General features: G+C 31.7%; 1 protein-coding gene across 1 annotated transcript; it reads left to right on the plus strand.

Moving 5' to 3' along the window:
• Nucleotides 1-1,161: 1,161 nt before the first annotated feature.
• On the plus strand, nucleotides 1,162-15,339 carry LOC106786406. Its single transcript, XM_014747759.1, has 3 exons — nucleotides 1,162-1,970; nucleotides 11,869-12,001; nucleotides 14,850-15,339. The coding sequence occupies exons 1-3, from the start codon at nucleotides 1,962-1,964 to the stop codon at nucleotides 14,966-14,968; spliced, it is 261 nt and encodes an 86-aa protein (XP_014603245.1). The 5' UTR covers nucleotides 1,162-1,961; the 3' UTR covers nucleotides 14,969-15,339.
• Nucleotides 15,340-18,397: the final 3,058 nt, after the last annotated feature.

Here is an 18,397-nt window from a genome sequence, read left to right on the forward strand (position 1 = left end):
TCGATTACTCTCCATTACAATAATTGCCGCCTCGTGTTCCTAGTTCTGTCGAACGTGACTATGCGAACGGTGCGAGACAAGTCTCGTGGGACACTAGACGCGTATTATCCCGTTTTTTGCTGATCTTAGCATGACGAATCTAACTATCACGCGCATCATTGTCTACCCTATGATTATATAAGTATTTTTATTACCCCGCTTTTATTATTATTATTATTATTATTCTTGAAAATCTCGTCTTATCGTTTGAGACGACAACGACGACGACGACGACAATTTTCAGTAAAATGCTCGAAGATAATTTTATTTTCTACGTTTGCTTCTGTTTCTGATATTGTCAGAGATCGTTCATCGTAATTTAAACAAACCTGACGTCATTGCGTTCATCGATAGATCCGGATTCCATCGCGGAAGGATCATCTAATCGGCAATTATTAAAGACGACCACCACTGAAAAAGAAAAGAAAAAAATAAAATACGAAAGAAGAATAATAAAATCGACATTTAAAATGTGCATTGAAAAAATTCTGATAATAATCGTCAATTCGAAGTCATTTTATATGAAAAAATTTGTCGATCCTGCTGACGCAACTAAAGGATGACGACAAATTTTGTCGATAATACCGGTATCCGATCATAAATATTAAATATTTGGATGTTATGCGTCATATATGCGTTTGCTAAAAGTTGCCAATATGCATATACATGTTTGTCAATATAAATATAAAATAATGTAATGTTAAAAAAAACTTTAATTATTAAATATAATTTATTACTATAAATCTATGGTTATTAATATCAATCAACATAAACAATCTTACTAATAATAATCTATTCCATCCCTTACAAAATATTTCAGCTAAAAATATTCAGCATTGAAAAAAGGATTATAACAAAATAATCATAAACGATTATAAAAAGAAAATGAAAAGTTTAATCCAAATAAAAATCAAACCAAATATTTGTTCATTGACCTGTCAGATCGAACGAGATTTAAGAAAGAAACTTGTCTGACCTTAAGAAAAGAACCTTGCCAATCTGTTTGAATTTTTGTGAAATCGATCAAAAAAAAAAGAAAAAGGATTGACGAGTAGCGTATCTCATCGTATCGAATGAGTGAGGTTTTACCTTGACCATCAGAGAAGTTTGCATCGGGGAGAGGACTTTAGCGGGTGTCCAGTAGGTAAAGTTAGTAGGGAAGAAGGATGGAGGAGGTGGGTCCGGTTGGCCTCCAGAGCGGACATATAAGTCCCAGGATCGCCCCCACTTTCCGTCAAACGGTCGGACACGGTACGGAGGCGAGCACAAGCTAGCAAAGCAGCAATTCTTTGACGTTGATCAGAACAAACTAACATTCGTCGTTTTCTTCTCCCGCAAAGCGTGCTCTTCGTGTTTCATTTGGTTTCTTGTTTTTTTCATTTTATTATAAACAATATACTCCCCTATTGCCAATCTTTCCCATCATCTTCTTCTTCTTTTTTTTCTCTCCGTGCCGGTTATATCCGACCGCAGACAACAGTAGCAATTTAATCGACACCCCGAAGAGAATTGTAATCCCCATAATTTTTTTGATTTTCTTCCGAATACGCGAAAAATAAACGTGAACCATAAACGCGAATAATAACGCGAAAACACTTGGAATTATCGAAAAAGTATCACCACCAATCGAGTGAGCCTAACCTGGTGAGCCAGCTGGTGTGTGCCGGTTAGTTAATATCGAGTATAGTTAACGAGACTCGGATCTTAGTAGTTCTCCTACCGTTGCTTTCGATCGACAACGGAAAAGTTGAGAAGAGAACGTTTCTTTCTCTTTCTCTCACTTTACTTACTTACTTACTTACTCACTCACTCACTCAGTCAGTCAGTCAGTCAGTCAGTCAGTCACTTACTATCTCTTTCTTTCTATCACCTTCTCTATCTTCTCTACTTGAAACGGTGTTAGAAGTCGACTGCAAGGCACCATGAGAATCGTAAGTAAATCAGTTCCACGTTATACCGCTTACCGTCTATATACATACCACTTACACTTACTTCAGGAAGTATTTATATGTTTCCTGAAATATAATAAGTTATATACTCTCATTTCAAAAAGTGAATCTAACTAGAGTGTTGTAAAATTATTCATATTTAGAATATTAAAATTAGATTAGTGTTGTTTTTCTTTTTGAGAGAGAATATCAATTATGGTAATTGTTATTATTTATTTAAATATTGAATTTTATTGATGGGGACAAATTATTTCACGCGAGATCGAATATTTTCTTCTATTCAATTGAAATTATCGTAAATAATATAATACTGTGTTAGATGTTACACGTTTTAAAGTAACTGAAAGTATTATTCGGAAAAGCGAAAGATACGTTGGCGAAATGCACTGTTAGTTTGCTTGCACCAAGGTATTACGGTATTGGTGTAGAAAAGCGAGTGCAGCAGCCCGATTCATCTTGATGGTCGGGTATAAAAGCATATAGCTAAGTGTATCGTGTTTCGTTTATATTACATTTCGACTTTCTACGTAGATTATTTTGGACGGTACCGATCATAAAACGAAACTGCCACGTGTTTAGGATCATTTCGAACCCTTATTATTATTATCTTTTCACATCTCGAATAATATGTCGATTGTTTTAGAAAAAGTTCGTTCGATCGATTGAAATTATTATTCAAATGATTCAATTAATTCTAATCGTTAATAAAAATCGCACCGTTAAATTGACACATTGTATTTTGTTTCCTTTTTTTCTTTTTTTTACTCTAATGATGGTCGTCATTATATTTATTTTTCATTTTTTCACCTTCTCTTGATTGTAGAAGATAACGAGAGTGTAACGGTTAAGTATATACAATGATTGGTTAATTCAACGTTCTTAGTGAAAGCTCAAGTATTATTTTTGTTAAAAAATTCTTTTACTTTCGCTCGTCCGATATATACTCAACGTGGTGGTTTTATTTCCTTTATTATTTTCTGTTGTCTCTTTTCTTTTTTTTTTCTTTTTTTTTCTTTTTTTTAGAATAAAATCGCGAACGGTCGATTAATCGTTTTTTTCTTTTCTTCATTTTTATAACAAAATATTTGAATTAAACGTGAAAGGATTTTGCGAGAAGATTATTAATCGATTGGAAATTAAACGAAACGAAACTTTTACCCAAATCGACGTTTTTTGATTGAGTTTCATTTTTTACTTATTATAATTTTTGATTTTTTTTTTTTTTTTACTTTTTTTTTACAGAGAGTAAAATCACAAACAGGAATTAATCGTTTGGAATAAGAGATGAAAAAAATAAAAGAAAAAACGAAATTTTTAAGATAACGAATGGATTGGATGAAACAAAGTTATTGCATAGATCGACGAGTCGCGTTTTTTTTCTTTGATTTACATAAACACACACGAACAGACACATACACGCACACGCAAAAAAAGAAACGTTTCAGAATAATGAATAGCTTGATAAATTAAATCATTCGTAGAATCTATGGATGTTTTTCTCGACAAACATATATATATATATATATATATCTACTAATTTCATAAATGGATCCTCCCCCCTATTTCGTTTCGATACGTAAAGCAAAAAAATTGTTTGTATAACGGATCGCTCGATGAAGAAGAAAAAAAAAAAAAGAAGAAAATCGTTTAAAAAATAATAGAATTGAACGAAAAAGAAATGAAAAAGAAATAGAATAAAACGGTTTGGAAAAAAGAAATGAATTCCTTGATAAAATATTCGCGAAGGTTTTATTAGTAAGGTCGAGTTGATCTAATTAAATTACCTCGAACATTTTATGTAGATTTGTCGAGTAGCCGAGATACCATTGTAGTTAAAAATTTATTATCTAACATCACAGAGATAAATTGTTTGATACAATTGGAAGGTGACAAGAAAAACAGGTGGTTAAGTTTCCTCGTTGGTAATGACGTTGGTGACGTGTCAATTTGATAGAACTGGCTAGACGATTAAAGGAAGAGAAATAGGAGATACGGAAATAGGTAAAAAAATCTTGTTCATTCACTGAAATTCTTAGCCGTTGGCGAGACAAGTTTAGCGTCCTTGCCGCAGGGAACGACAAACTTCGACGAGATTTATTCCCATTGACCTATCATACTTTTTATTAATCAAAATTTATTTTTTATTTTTAAGTTAATTTGTACATCCAATTTATCGTTAATTAATAATTGATCTTCGATTTCTTCAATAACGTGATTCTTTTCTTTTTTTTTCTACACGTTGATACGAATTTTTTTCCTACGAAAATGATTTACTTTAGTTTAAACGACTTTTGTTTTTTATTTTTATTTATTATAATAATATGCTTCGGTTAATTCTATAATTACTGAAGTGAACATGAATAACAACTTATGATATTATTTAACGTGGAAAATTATTATTTAACGTTAATAGCCGTGAACGTGTCGAAGGGACTGATAAACTGTATAAACTAGTTGATTTTTTTCTTTTATAATACTTAAAGAAAAAAACAAAAAACTCCTACGAAACTTTCCACACAAGAGAAATAAAAAATATTTTATTTCTACACGCGTGACGTGTATAATACGCGTCGATAGTTTATGCGATTTTCCGAGTATTCGACTTAAATCGTATGGTTTATTTAACGACGAGTCCAAAGTCGACCGACAAAAATTTCTATTTATTTATAATAAATCTTAATGCATATTTCGTAATTTTTACTTTCACAAGAAAAATATTTGTTCTCTCGTTAATATGTCATTATTATAATTAACTAACTAATTGTACTAATTATTGGAAGGGGAAGCAAAGTATCGATCGAATTTTATTATAAATGTAAACGTTCAATTTTTTTATAAGAAACAAAAAAAAAATAATGCATTTTACTAGGCATGTTTTTACGCAGTTTCGGTAACGAGTGGAACGTTTTATTTGACCCTAAAATTAATCTTTCTTTCACCTACATTCCTTTACTTTGATACACAGAATTTAGTTATTCCGATTTCTCTAATGATGTATACAAAAAAAAAACAAAACAAAAAAACACCATAACGCGTACTAATGAAACGTTTTCTCGTATCACTATGCAACAACTATCGCAAAAACTTAGTAATGATCTACAATAACTAGTTTTGAATTTTACGCGTGTTCTATCTTTCTCTCTTCATATTTTTATGAAACCTTCTTTAATGTGTGTAACATATTAATCGTTTAATTCGCTTAAAAGAAAATTTATCAAAAATAATGTGTTATAAATATGATTATTATTATTATTATACGAAAGAATATAATAATGACAAAGTTTATCTGTAATCTAGCAAGCAAAAATTAAAAAAAAGGAAAAAAAAATACATCTCTGTAAAAGGATAATAAAGACGATGTACTTACGTGTCGAAATTATCCGCTAGAATGAGCAACAAATCACACGTAGAATTTTTATATCGATGCATGAAAATTATTCCATTTTGTTTTCTCTTTCTTTCTTTCTTACGTTAGTTTACGTGAACTAGAATTGCACGTATTATATTATACTACGTTGATTCAATTCATCGATAACTGTAAATTATTCTAGATGAACAATAGTTAAATTATAATACCCAGAGGGATATAATTAATCATTTGTTTGAAAGCATGATTTCATCGACGCTTTAGGGTTCCTTTAAAAGTGTATTTCTCGTATCAGCATTAACGAACAAAGATCTACAACGAATCGGTTAATTAATATCGACTCTTACGTACCCAGTCATTATAAATAATTCCAATTGAATCACGATTACCGTTGCATATCTATGATTTCTATGATATATTTCATCGTTGATGATCTATTATTATTTGAACCATTGAGAATTTCATTAAAAAAAATTCTCGGGTTAGATTAGTTCGAAAATTAATAGATATAACTCGAAGTATAATATTTCCTAAGATATTCTGGAAATTAAGGATTACGTTTTTTTATAAAATCAATGATATCTAAAACAAAAGGATTCGTCAAGGATATTACGAAGGATCTGTTCGTTGTATTTTCTAATACAATTTGAGACACAATTATACTTTAACACAATATTCCAGATTTTCGTGGTATTAAACGTATACTAATTTTCTTATTTTAATATTCGTAATGTAAACGAAGTATTATATTTTTTTTCTGTTGCATTTTGACGTTTAGACAGAGAAAGAAAGAAAGAAAAAAAATATAAAAAAGGTCTCGATAAATATCTCATTGAATATTTTTCATGTGTTTCATGTTTTGTTCACATTGAATTATTATTTTTAATTAAATAAGTTTATATCACGATTTCTTCTCTTGATAATAATTATGATACAATTCGCGTTCATAAAGACAAAGGAGAAAATCTGTGCAACAAGTCAACGATATCTGAACGCTTAAAGCTATCCCTTTTATCGGTTCCGTTATAAGAGAAATGTGGCGTGGCACCTTTTGCCCGGTTTTTTTTTTTTCTGCCAACCGAGCGTGACGATTTGCACAGCATCGAAAATAACCTTCTCTTTCTTGAACGAACGAACGAACGAACGCGCGCGTGTAGTTATGTTCGTAAATGTACGCGTGAAGTGTCGCAAAGTATTTCCCATCCGAAATAAAGGTTACGCACATTTTACGAAATAACTATCCGTGAAGGTGACAACATTTTTTCCAAAAATGAATTTATTGTAAAATAAATATAATAGATAAATAAATACTCGATATGATTCTTAAAGAAATAACAAATGTACAAGTACGTGAGTACATAAATTCTTATGTAAACTTTCCACGTGAAGTTGCATACCGTAACAAACTGGAAGAGTAGAAGGGATGAAGTTGTTGATGGGGAAGAATAAAAAAAAATCAATTAAAATGCGTTATATATATATATATATATATATATATATGCACGCATATAAACGCGTATATATATATAGGGTTTTCGTAAAACGTACGCGCGCCCAAGCGAAGAATGTTCTTACGAAGCTTCTTTCTAATCAAAAGTATCCAACGGAAGAGAAACATTTTATTAGCCTTAGAAAATATAGAAACTCTTCTATGTACAATATTATTACCTAACGTGTCATAGAAAATAGTATGAATATAATACTCCTGTCTATTTTGTATTTTAATTACTTCGGTTACATAGATAGGAAAGTGATAAAAGTGTAATCGAAAAAATAGTTACAACGTGTTTTACAACGATTTTACATTCGAGCTTTGCAATATAATTTACCCATGGTGTTGTTTTTTTTTTTTACTTACCAATGATACGGATTATGTAATAAATAATGACAAATACGTACGTGTCTGTTTTTATTTACATACGTTAGTATGTAATCTTTACAAATTGCGTATTACACCTGTTAGATAGATCCTACTTTCTAATAATAAATGACGCCACCGTTTCTTAACATCTTCAACCCTCCTTTCTCATCTTCTTTGTCTTCGTATATTCGTCCTAGGTCCTTTCGTAACATTTGGCTTATTGCCATCAACTGGAACGCTTTTCTTTCTTTCTTTTTTTTTTCTTTTTTACAACTAAATGACTCCTCCCCGTCGAAGTTGTTTAAAAGGAGAAACAAATAAAAAGTAGCAGCTAGTTAAGTGTCTATTCTTGTTCTATCATTGATTGATTGGATAATGTACTAAAGCAATTATGAAACATCATAAAATGGTGTAATTAAAGGAAACCTAAACGATCGTGACGAGATCAAAAGAGTAAAAGGGGGAGAAGTGAAAAATGGGAAGAAAAAAAAAAAGAAAACATGATCGGATGTACAAGGTTGTCGAAAGGCTAGGACCTTCGTTAAATTCCTTGACGATGTATTAAACGAAGGTGAATGAAAGTTGCCGCAACGAGGAGCGTCGACGAGGTCACGAAAATGATCCCTTGCAATACCTATTTCCGGTATACGAATTTGTCTACGATGATTTTTATTGAAATACTTTGTCAATTATTATTATTATTATTACAATTGAGATTGCATATGCACCTATTTCGATTTTACTTTTGATATATTTCAACATTCGTTTAAATTTTTATTTCTTTTAATTGGATACTCGGATGTTTATCGAAAAGCCTATATTAAATTTCGTTATAATTTTTAATCGATTTTTATAATACATTAAAGTTAACCTATTGTATTAATTTCTAATCATAATTAATGAACATTTTTTGAAATTATAATTACTTATACAAATTTTTCATTTCTTTGGTAGGATCATTAACTATAAATAAAAACTATTAGCATTTCTTTTTGAATTTATATTTTAACCTTTAGCTTGATTAAAATGATTGAATTATCAGGAAGGAGAGAATCCGATCGAAATATCACGCCTGTAAGATTATCAATTTTCTCGGTTCGAGTACATCGACTCGTTGCAATGTCACTATGTTGCACTTATGTCAGATTCTATTTATATTCATGTACACCTATGGAAAGTGGTCGAGTAACGTGCGTGATAGAAAAGGAATGACGAGCCACTGTCTTTGATAGAATAATAAAATTTCTCTGTGTGTGTGTGTGTTTGTAGATTATACTAGTTTCTTCTTGTTACGTAACAGCTGACGACACGTGGTTTCGAGACGGATGCAATACGGTTAACACGGTCTACAATATTAATGGTCTATGGGTTCCTATGGGAAAGATTTACTTAAACATATCTACGAAGGAATGAACTTACAAACACGCTTCATTTTATTTTGCATTAAATACGGAAGTACACAACTACGATTAATGCATTACTCTTGTTAAGTATTTGTGTGTTAGCTTGATATCTAATAACTCATATATATTAAACTTTCCAAGATTATTTTATCATTGTCCGTCAATTTGTTTTTAAAGGATACAGTCTCTTTGTTAAGTATAAAAAAGGAATAAAAAAAGAAAGGAAAAAAAAAAAGAAAAGAAATTAGAAATTAATTACATGTAAGTTTCTAAGCGATTTCCTTCAATTCCTTATTATTTCTTTCTTTTTTTTATTTTCTTTCATCTCGTATAACTTCGTATAATGTATGCTATACGAAGTTATTACGCTCGTAAAAATGCGAAAGCAATTTTTTTTCACGTTTCCCCCTCCCCCCCCCCGCCCCTTGTTCGAACGACTTTCGAATGGTTTCAAAAGCTAAATTAAAAGACGCGTTTCTGCTCGACATCACCGAAACAAACAACTAACTCATTTAACCGACTTACTTTTACCGACACGATTTTTGTGTGTGTGTTTTTTTATTTTTTTCAACGATGGGAAAAAGAAAGACACTTCTGTGAGAGACTTCTCCTTTTTTAATTATCTATCCTTTTTTTTTGTATCCATGTAACCGGTGTGACTGATTTCTTTCTAATAATCGTCAGGTTTCCACACTAAAACCGGTATATTTATTTCCAAATTTTAATAATATGTTTAACAGGCATCGATAATTATCCGTAATACACAACATTGCGAGTGATCCAATTTTTTCTTTTTTTATTTAATTTTTCATTTTTCTTTTTATCACACACATTAAAATCTACCGTGTTACATTAATCGACCGAACGTGTTAAATTCCATTGCGTTTTATATATTCTCAATAATCCTAGAATGAGAAAATGATTATAAAAACACACACACACACTGATTGAGGATTATTTAAATATGAATTAACAAATAAATTAATAAATAAGAAATAAATGATTAATGAATGATTACATGAATTATTCAATTCAACGAAACATCAATAGGATTAAAGAATGATACCGACGATCTTTTCACTCGAAATTGTTGCCACATAAACGCAAGCATGCGTTTTTCTTCGCATGTGTGTTTGGGATATCGCTTTGGCATGATCTCGCGTCACGGTGCAAGCACATGTGTGCCAACGCTTCGAAGCCCCGACCTCGTGCCTTCATAGAAAATAAGACACGAAGACTCCAACAACTAGTTTCTTCACAAATAAATTCAAATTGGTCACCTTTCCTTCCTAGCTATTAATGTTTATTCAAATCGAAACTTTAACTATTTTCATAAAACTTCATTCGCGTATTCACGCCTTGAAATTGAGATCATTGAAAAACGAATTTTTTAAGGAAAATATTAAGTTTTCTTGATTCTTGATAGGATGCATAATTCGTTCGATGAATTATCTTCTTCTTTTTTTTTTTTTTAATTCGATTATCAATCCGATTGTTTCAAATTTTATTAGCACAAACTAAATGGATTTTTGTCGTGACAAAATCGATTGCGATCGTTTAAATGAATCCGTGAGAAAACAAGGAATATAATACATTAAACAGAGATAGGTTGATTATCCATACGATGGATTCCATTTGAACGATTTTCCCAGCAAGTTTCTCACATGTAACATTGGACGAGCGAAACCATTATAGTTCACGGAATAACCGATGTGATTTTCCATCCAATCCTCCTACTCCAAGCAGATCGTTCAATTTCATTGATTTCATCAGTAGCTTTACATAAGTTAACGCGTATCTTCATTCCCCGATGATCTTTCGTAGTTCTTATTGGCAAGTAACGTTGATATAACTCCATTAACGACAAGAAATTTGCGATTAGAAATTCGATTTCCTATTGGATTCGACTATAACAAATTTAAACGGTCAACGTGTGAGAATTATAGTCATTTTTTAACATTTCACAAGCGATTTCTCTTAAATATATCGATGAATAGTGTTGTGTCAATAATTATATAACAATGCCAATCATTTGGAACATTTGTATATATATATATATAGTTTATGTTAGTTGAAAAAACAAAAAGAAAAACAAATGAAAAGAAGAGATTTTAATTAAAGGGTGTAATACGTGTCAACAACGATTGTAGGAAAGGAAACTAAATTTTTATAGGGGTCACACGTGCAAAAAGTTGGACCTGTGTGATTAATTTCGTTCGGTCCTCGGCGTTATATTGCCTCGTAAATTTCTTTTCTAGCATTATACAAACCGCAAATTAACGTTCTTTCCTAGCAGGAATTTGGAATCATAAAAAATTGTCACGCACCCTTCGTTTTCAACAAAATATTCTCTCAATCCCGTCGAGTTATGATCCAAATAAGAGAGTATAGATTATTTGTGAGTTAAAACTTGTCAGATATTTGTATGCACGAGTTATAGGTACGTGGTAAAGGGAGAAATAAAATAAATACTCACAACTACGAAAAGTTGTTAATTATTGTAAATGATTATTAACTTATTTGGCATTAATTTCCGATCGTTTGATTGAGATATTTCGAACAACACAACACACACATATGATTAAATATTAAATCCTAAATGTTCGAGGTTACGTTGAAAGTGAGAAACATGTTTCCATTTCTTTTTAAATCTAAAAAAAATTTCATTTTCTTGATGAAATAAAGATTCGTGTGTTTACCTTAAAAGAGAATGTTTATTATATAGTGTAGTCTCATAAGAGCCTTTAATGATGCCATTTACTCGATTGTTGGTGATAATCTGGGTGCCAATAAATTGACTAGAAAGGCGCGCGTTCGTGAGATTTTGTTAGACTTATCTGTAATCTCGATAGCCTATTAGAAACGATTCCTCGATTTCTTCTCTTATGGATAACACGATTTCCTTTCGCCGATTTATTATAGACATTCTCGGTCAGTTCCATCTTCTAGAATCTAATTTCTTCTTATTTAAATTCCTTTACGAAATAAATATTTATTAACTAACGAACCAACGACAATACTTCGTTTTGGGTATTGAGATCGTTGATTTTGTTTTTGTTCATTGGTTTGTTGGTTCTCTTTTTACCAATACCATCTAAACTCGTTCACACGTATATTTAATGAACACAACATTTTTTTCAATAGTATTTTTAATTAAGCGTTTTAATTACACGAAAGAGGCACGCTTTTATAATTGGAAATATATATTGCTTTTAATAAATTTTTATTTTGTTTTTTTTTTTTTTTCAGATCGGTCTAGTAACAATTCTAATCGCCATTATGGTTGCCACCACAACGGCACAGAATTACAGACAACTCTACGCTGGTTTCGGTCCGTACTTTCAACAGAGCGCAGGATTGAGGGATCCAAGATCTAACAGAGGTTGGTTTCAATTATCTATCCTTCTTCGTGATTTCGATTCAATCATTTTCAATCGACCGTGAATTTCTATGAAGGTTAATGATTATATCTAACGGTATTGAATCGATATAACGATCGTATCTTATTCGATGGATTCTAACGATTACGCGATGTCCTATATATATATATATAATTTAATATTAATTTTTTTTTTCTTCAATTATTTTTAATAAAAGATCTTAATCTTTGAAAGTAAATTACTTCCAATTTCGTACATGGAACTAACTTTTACCGGAACAGATTTAACGCTCTCGAAGTTAGGATAATAATTCAAGATTGAAGCACGTGTTGTAGGAGTTAGTGACCATCGGTGAAAGGATAGATATAAATAACTACATCTGACCGATTTTTAATTTATTAACAAATATAGTTTTAACGAAATATATATATATATATATATATATTACGCATATATTATTCAATGTATCATATGGCAGGATATGATAAATATATATCTTTATCTGTGTAATTATCCTATTAAATTATCATTCAATCTTGCCGTCTTCTGCTATCTGAAAGGCAATAGTTTACAAGTCAATCTGATCGAAATTATGTAAGTAATATCAGCGAATCTATCGTTAATGTTGCTCAATAGAAGAAAATATTCGATCGAGATAAGCAATTAATTTTTCATCGTGAAGTCTTTCTCTCTCTCTCTCTCTCTCTTTGTAAATATATAAAAGATTAATTTATCTATAGTTTATCATACTATATCTATTATTTTTCCATCGTTACAAGGAAATACTTTGTTAATTATACGAAGTTCATTTACAACGCGTGTTGAAATCGCTTTAAATATGTTACGAATAAATATATTACGAAATTACTAATAGATTAAATACAAAATTGAGAAGTTTTGAACGGCAACATTTGAGCGAGAGTTATTTTACACCAAAAAAAGAAAACTAATAATTATTTATTCTATGTTTTTTTTTTTAATTTTGTGCGTTATTCGTTCACGTTCATTTGCAACTATTGATACTTCGCTGTATCGAAATCAATCCTATTTTATTATTCGTATTTTGTAATCGAATATCTGACTTTACCTTTTATTGCAACGTTATTGACTCAATATGTTACACGTAATTGACGATAGAAATAAAAGATAGAATAATAAGAAATAGAGAATTACGATTTCTTTAGATCGGTATTGAAACTATAAAATACAAGTTGGAGTCAGTTCGCGTGCCAAGTTCAAACGCGTTTACTTTTCTAGACATAGTTGATAATATCTGGTAACGTAAGAAATGACTAACGTTTATTGACACTCACCCAGTCCATCCAACTCGATGTAAAGTTAGTGAATGCTTCAGTGAACAAGAATCGAAACGAAAGAAATAGGAATACAAATTTAAAACAAAACAAACAAAAAAAGTGTTGATTGTTTTAATGCTTCAATTTATGAGAACATTTTTTATTTCTAATACCATTTTATTTTATTACTAAATTATTCAAAGAATTGAGTACACGCGAATCGTAGAAAGAAAAATAATTGTTCCTTGTTTCATCAATAATTCATGAAAAGTTTAATAATTGTAATAACGTTTTATATTTCCTTGAAAAGAAAAAAAAAAAAGGAAGAAAAAATTATTCAAGTTGAATTAATTCGATTATCTGAACAATATTCATACCTTCCGATATTAATCTATAAAATATAAATTCTATGTACAATTAATACGTGCGTGATTAATAACACGTATCCTACAATAATTTCCTGTTACCAAGACTTTTTAGAAAGGATTGTTATATTAACTTTCATTGAATAAGTATTACTTATATTATTAAGGAAACGCGTTGGAAGAGAAAAAGAAAAGAAAAACTAAACGACATAATGCAAAATATACGAAAGAGTTGAATAATATACATTTCAAATTTATCTACCGGCTAACGCGTGTCGAATACAACAACAAAAAAAAAAGAAAAATATAATAGCACGAAATTGGTAAAGGATCGATCAATCGTACTTAGAAAAAAAAAAAAAAGAAAAAAATGTTGTAGAAAAAGAATGAAAGAAGTTACGGATCAGCGGACGAACGAACGAAGATGTTTGAGTTTGATTTATTGGTGCGATCAACGACCGTGAAGGACGAGTATCTTTCTTTGAGTACGTCCGATACTTTTTTTTTTTTTTATCTTCTTTTTCTAAGAGGATTTTTCTTCCCTCGATGAACGAAATATATGGTGAATGTATATTTACAAGAAAAAAGAGAGAAAGGGACGAAACAAAAATTATTTTATTTTATTTTATTTGAAATAATATTTTTTATCCAGATTTCGGATTCTTTCGTCAATTCGTTCGTTTTTTTTTTTTTTGGTTTGTTCGATAAAAATCGTAAATCGTAAAACCGACTACCGTTCACGTTTACAATGTTCGATAGTTGCATTCACTCATAGTCAGTGCTACATATCTTGTCGCGGTCATCAAGGTCATTGACAACCGGTATAAACGACGACCGTAAAAACACGTTGTTACGCGTATACGCGTTAATACAATTTCGTAGGGAAATTCTCGACATACAATAGCATTGACACGTGTTCAAACGGATCTATTCAACTTCCTAGTTAAATGAATCAAACTCAATATGAATTAATTTCACATGCTAATTTATGAATCTGATAATATTATAATTAAATCGTCTCGCGTTTTAACGATTATAAATTATTTAACAACGGTAGCTATACGATCTATCATTATAATAAATTATCATTATTATTATTGTTTAATCGACAAATTAACTACTAAATTGATGATGATCATCAACGTTTTTACATCGATTTTGATTTCTTCTTTCTTTTTTTTCTTTTCCAGGTCCGATACTTTTCCCACCTGGCCCGGAACCGAATCGCGCCGATAGCAGCGGTGTGATAGTCGGTGCGAGTGGCTATGGATTTGTACCACCTAATTCAGGTAAATCGTCGAGGAAATGATTATGCCAAATGTCCACTTGAAAATTCTTCGGTGTTTCTTTTGAGATGTAACAAAAAAAAAAACAAAAAAAAAACAAAAAAACAAAACAAAATTGACGACGCGCGGATGGAAACGATTATACGTTTGTAAATATGTAAGAAATCCAAAGATGATACGTTGAGAGAGCGAGAGAGGCCACAGAGAGGGAATAATCAGAGAGGGAATGATCAGAGAGAGAGAGAGAGAGAGAGAGAGAGAGAGAGAGAGAGAGAGAGAGAGAAAGAAAACCGACCACCCTCCCCGATCCGTCTCTTTGACGCACTCGCACCACACTCCGTTTCTATCCTTGTGCACTTTAACTTATTAAATAAAACAAACAAACAATATTGTATATATAGTTATTATTTCCTACAAAAATAACATGAAATAACCGTAATCGTTGAGTAACTTTGAACCTTTATCTTCCTTCCTATCAAAACCCCCCTGCTGCCCATCAATAACTTTGTAAAAAGAAATAGAACAAAAAAAAACTCAATACCATACAAATGTACTTGTATAGGGTATCCTATTTTGATTAAAACAAAGAAACCCTGTAAATTATATGTTTGTAGTACTAATAACTCGCATTGTTTAATGACACTTTTATTATATGTTTGGAATGTTAATACTAAATTTAAAAGATAAAATTAATTTCCTCGAACAAAAATCCTTATGAAAAAATATATTACGTGTTTAAAAACGTATCCACAACAATAATTGACCTTTCATCCTAAATAAGTATTTTCAAATTGGATTTATTTGTTGTTGTTGTTGTTATTGTTATTCGATCGATGGTTATGGACGGAATAAAATTGATAGATTTGTAATTTACTTTCATCCAGGATTTTAAACGAAGGTCGACAAATGCAAAACGCGTGTCTGAAAGGATCGATCCTTGATGTGTCGTGTGCGCGCGCACGTATTCCATCATACTCGAAAGAGAAGTCTGCTTTATGCTATGTATATGTGTCAATATATGCAGATCTGTACATATATATATGTGTGTGTGTATGTAGATACGCAAAAGCATTGCATGTTTGTAGTAGACAAGGATATCTCGTGTTCGTGATCGTGAACCCGTCTCTTCTTGTCGAGGACGTGAGCTCGTTTCCTTGTTTTATTCCATCTATTACCTTCGAGACACCATAATCGCGCCGACACAACGCGGAAGAAAATCGTTTAGATGTTCGAAGAGACTATATAACCTTCGTGCGACTCTTCAAGCAAACAACCAACCAACCAACCAACCAACCAACCAAGTTTTTTCTTCTTCTAGTGCACCACTTTACTTCACAATACTTTAACAATTTACTTTCCCTCCGAGAGTACGAGTGTTTCATTTAACGAAATATTTAACGAAATATAATAGAAAAAGAAAAAAAAAGAAAAACGTGAAAATAGAACAAATAGAACAAAACAAAAATAATGAAAAAAAAGAAAGAAAAATATGACATTAATCGAAATCGATAAGAGAATATCGGATCGAATATTATTATTATTATTATTATTATTATTATTATATAATAATAAACATCGCGCAAAGGTAGGTAAATTCTTGAAGAACGAAGTAATGATTAATGTTAATGTCACATAATGTATAATAACAACATTAAAAGATATAATGATACCTGTAAAAGATTAAATAAGTACGAAAGAATGAATATAGTTAACTTCCTGAATTATCTTGTCACGGGATGGGATTAATTCGAAATACCGGTTTTCGTGAAGGTGAGAATAAGAATCCTGAAAGGGAAGCCTTGGAAGAGGATGCTAGCAAACACCCGCTTGGTGTGGATCAGTGAAAGTAACGTCAGTCAAACTCGTTTACCCGTAACGCTTCCTTTCTCGATGCCATTACGTGCCACGTAACAGGTGTTATGAGGTCGGTTAGGTTAACGACAAGGTCGACTTTTTTTTGTCGATCTACGCTTATTACGTATCTTTCCTTTTTCTTTTTTTTTTCTCTCTTCGGACAAGATCAACGTTCCTTTCCTCATTTTTATCCGGTCAAGTCAAGTCAAGTCAAGTCGAGTCCAGTTGAATTCCGTTAATCGGGGTGGGGGGGGGTGAATTAATTAATTTCTTCTTTTTTCTTTTTTTAACCCACATCTCTGGATTATTATATTTTTTTCGTCGATGTGATTTTTTTAACGGGAATCGGTGTGAGGACAAAAAAAAAAACATGTAATAAATAAAAATACGAATATTTATCGTTGACGCAAACCAAACGGCGTAACAAAATCTCTTCTTCTCTTTTTCGAGAGAACGTTTTAAAAAAAAAAACCACCCTCCGCCACCCCGGCCCTGACTTGCATTTAATTACGCGACACGCGTAAAGGCTACGGGTCTCTGGGCCCCCTTCCGTAGGGCGTCCTTGAAGGAAATTTATCCGAGGGTTGAAAGGGAGGGCTGAGAGAAAAGCGAAAACTTCGCTTTCGGCAAAGCAAAACTCGTAATTTAGCGATATCTCTGTTAAGTACTTTTTCACGAGACGTTAATTCCAAAAGCGGAAGTTGGAACTTCGCGAAAATGGAATAAGAATATCTTTTTTCCCCTTCTTTGTTTTTCTTTTTTTCATTTTATATTCTATCAAATATACGGATAAAATGATTCTACGTGACTGACAAAGTGAAAAAATAAAAGAACAAATTTTCATTTATGTTAAATTAATTATTATTATACGAAATGATATGTTATTAACATCGTCAATTTATTTCTCTTATAAATACAAAGTTAAAAATATCGAACAATAATTATTCACGTTTGGTAGGGAAACTTATTGATCTTGAAAATACGTAATATAATCAACTCCAGTTACTCTCTCTCTCTCTCTCTCTCTCTCTCTTTAGTTTCCCTTTCAATGTTCGAAACCTATTTGACTTTATATTGTCAGAACGTCGTGGTGGTCGAGGTAGCTAACTCGGTGAAGGGTGATCGTGCATTGGCGAGGCATAGGAGCAGAAAAGCGAGCACTTATCAATCAAAGGGAGAACATGGGAAAAGGGATGAGGTCAATCATGCCAAGGGAAGGAAGGTGACGAGGGTGCTCGTAATTAGTAGCTCTGAAACTCACCCCCATCCCTTACTTTCTCTCTCTAACTCTCTCTAACCCATTCTCTGTGCTCTCTTAGGCTACCTTCTCATTATCAATGGTCATATATATTCCTCTATGTGTGTGTGTCTCTCTCTCTCTCTTTTTCTCTTTCTGATATTCCTCTTACTGTCAGTTTCCACTAACTCCTTTAAAATGGACTACTATTCGAATCGTTAACTCTGTCTTTGATCAATGTTCGAAAATTGCGCCCCTTAGACTAGATAGCAGCACCTCTCAGCTAGCATGATTAATGCGCCGTCTGTTGTCGCTAAGAAAAAGACATATCGATTGCTCTTATTGATTAAGGGATCACGCC

The sequence above is a fragment of the Polistes canadensis genome, unplaced genomic scaffold (genome assembly GCF_001313835.1).
Source record: "Polistes canadensis isolate GaletaPanama2010 unplaced genomic scaffold, ASM131383v1 scaffold_72, whole genome shotgun sequence".
NCBI classification, from domain to species: Eukaryota; Metazoa; Arthropoda; class Insecta; order Hymenoptera; family Vespidae; genus Polistes; species Polistes canadensis.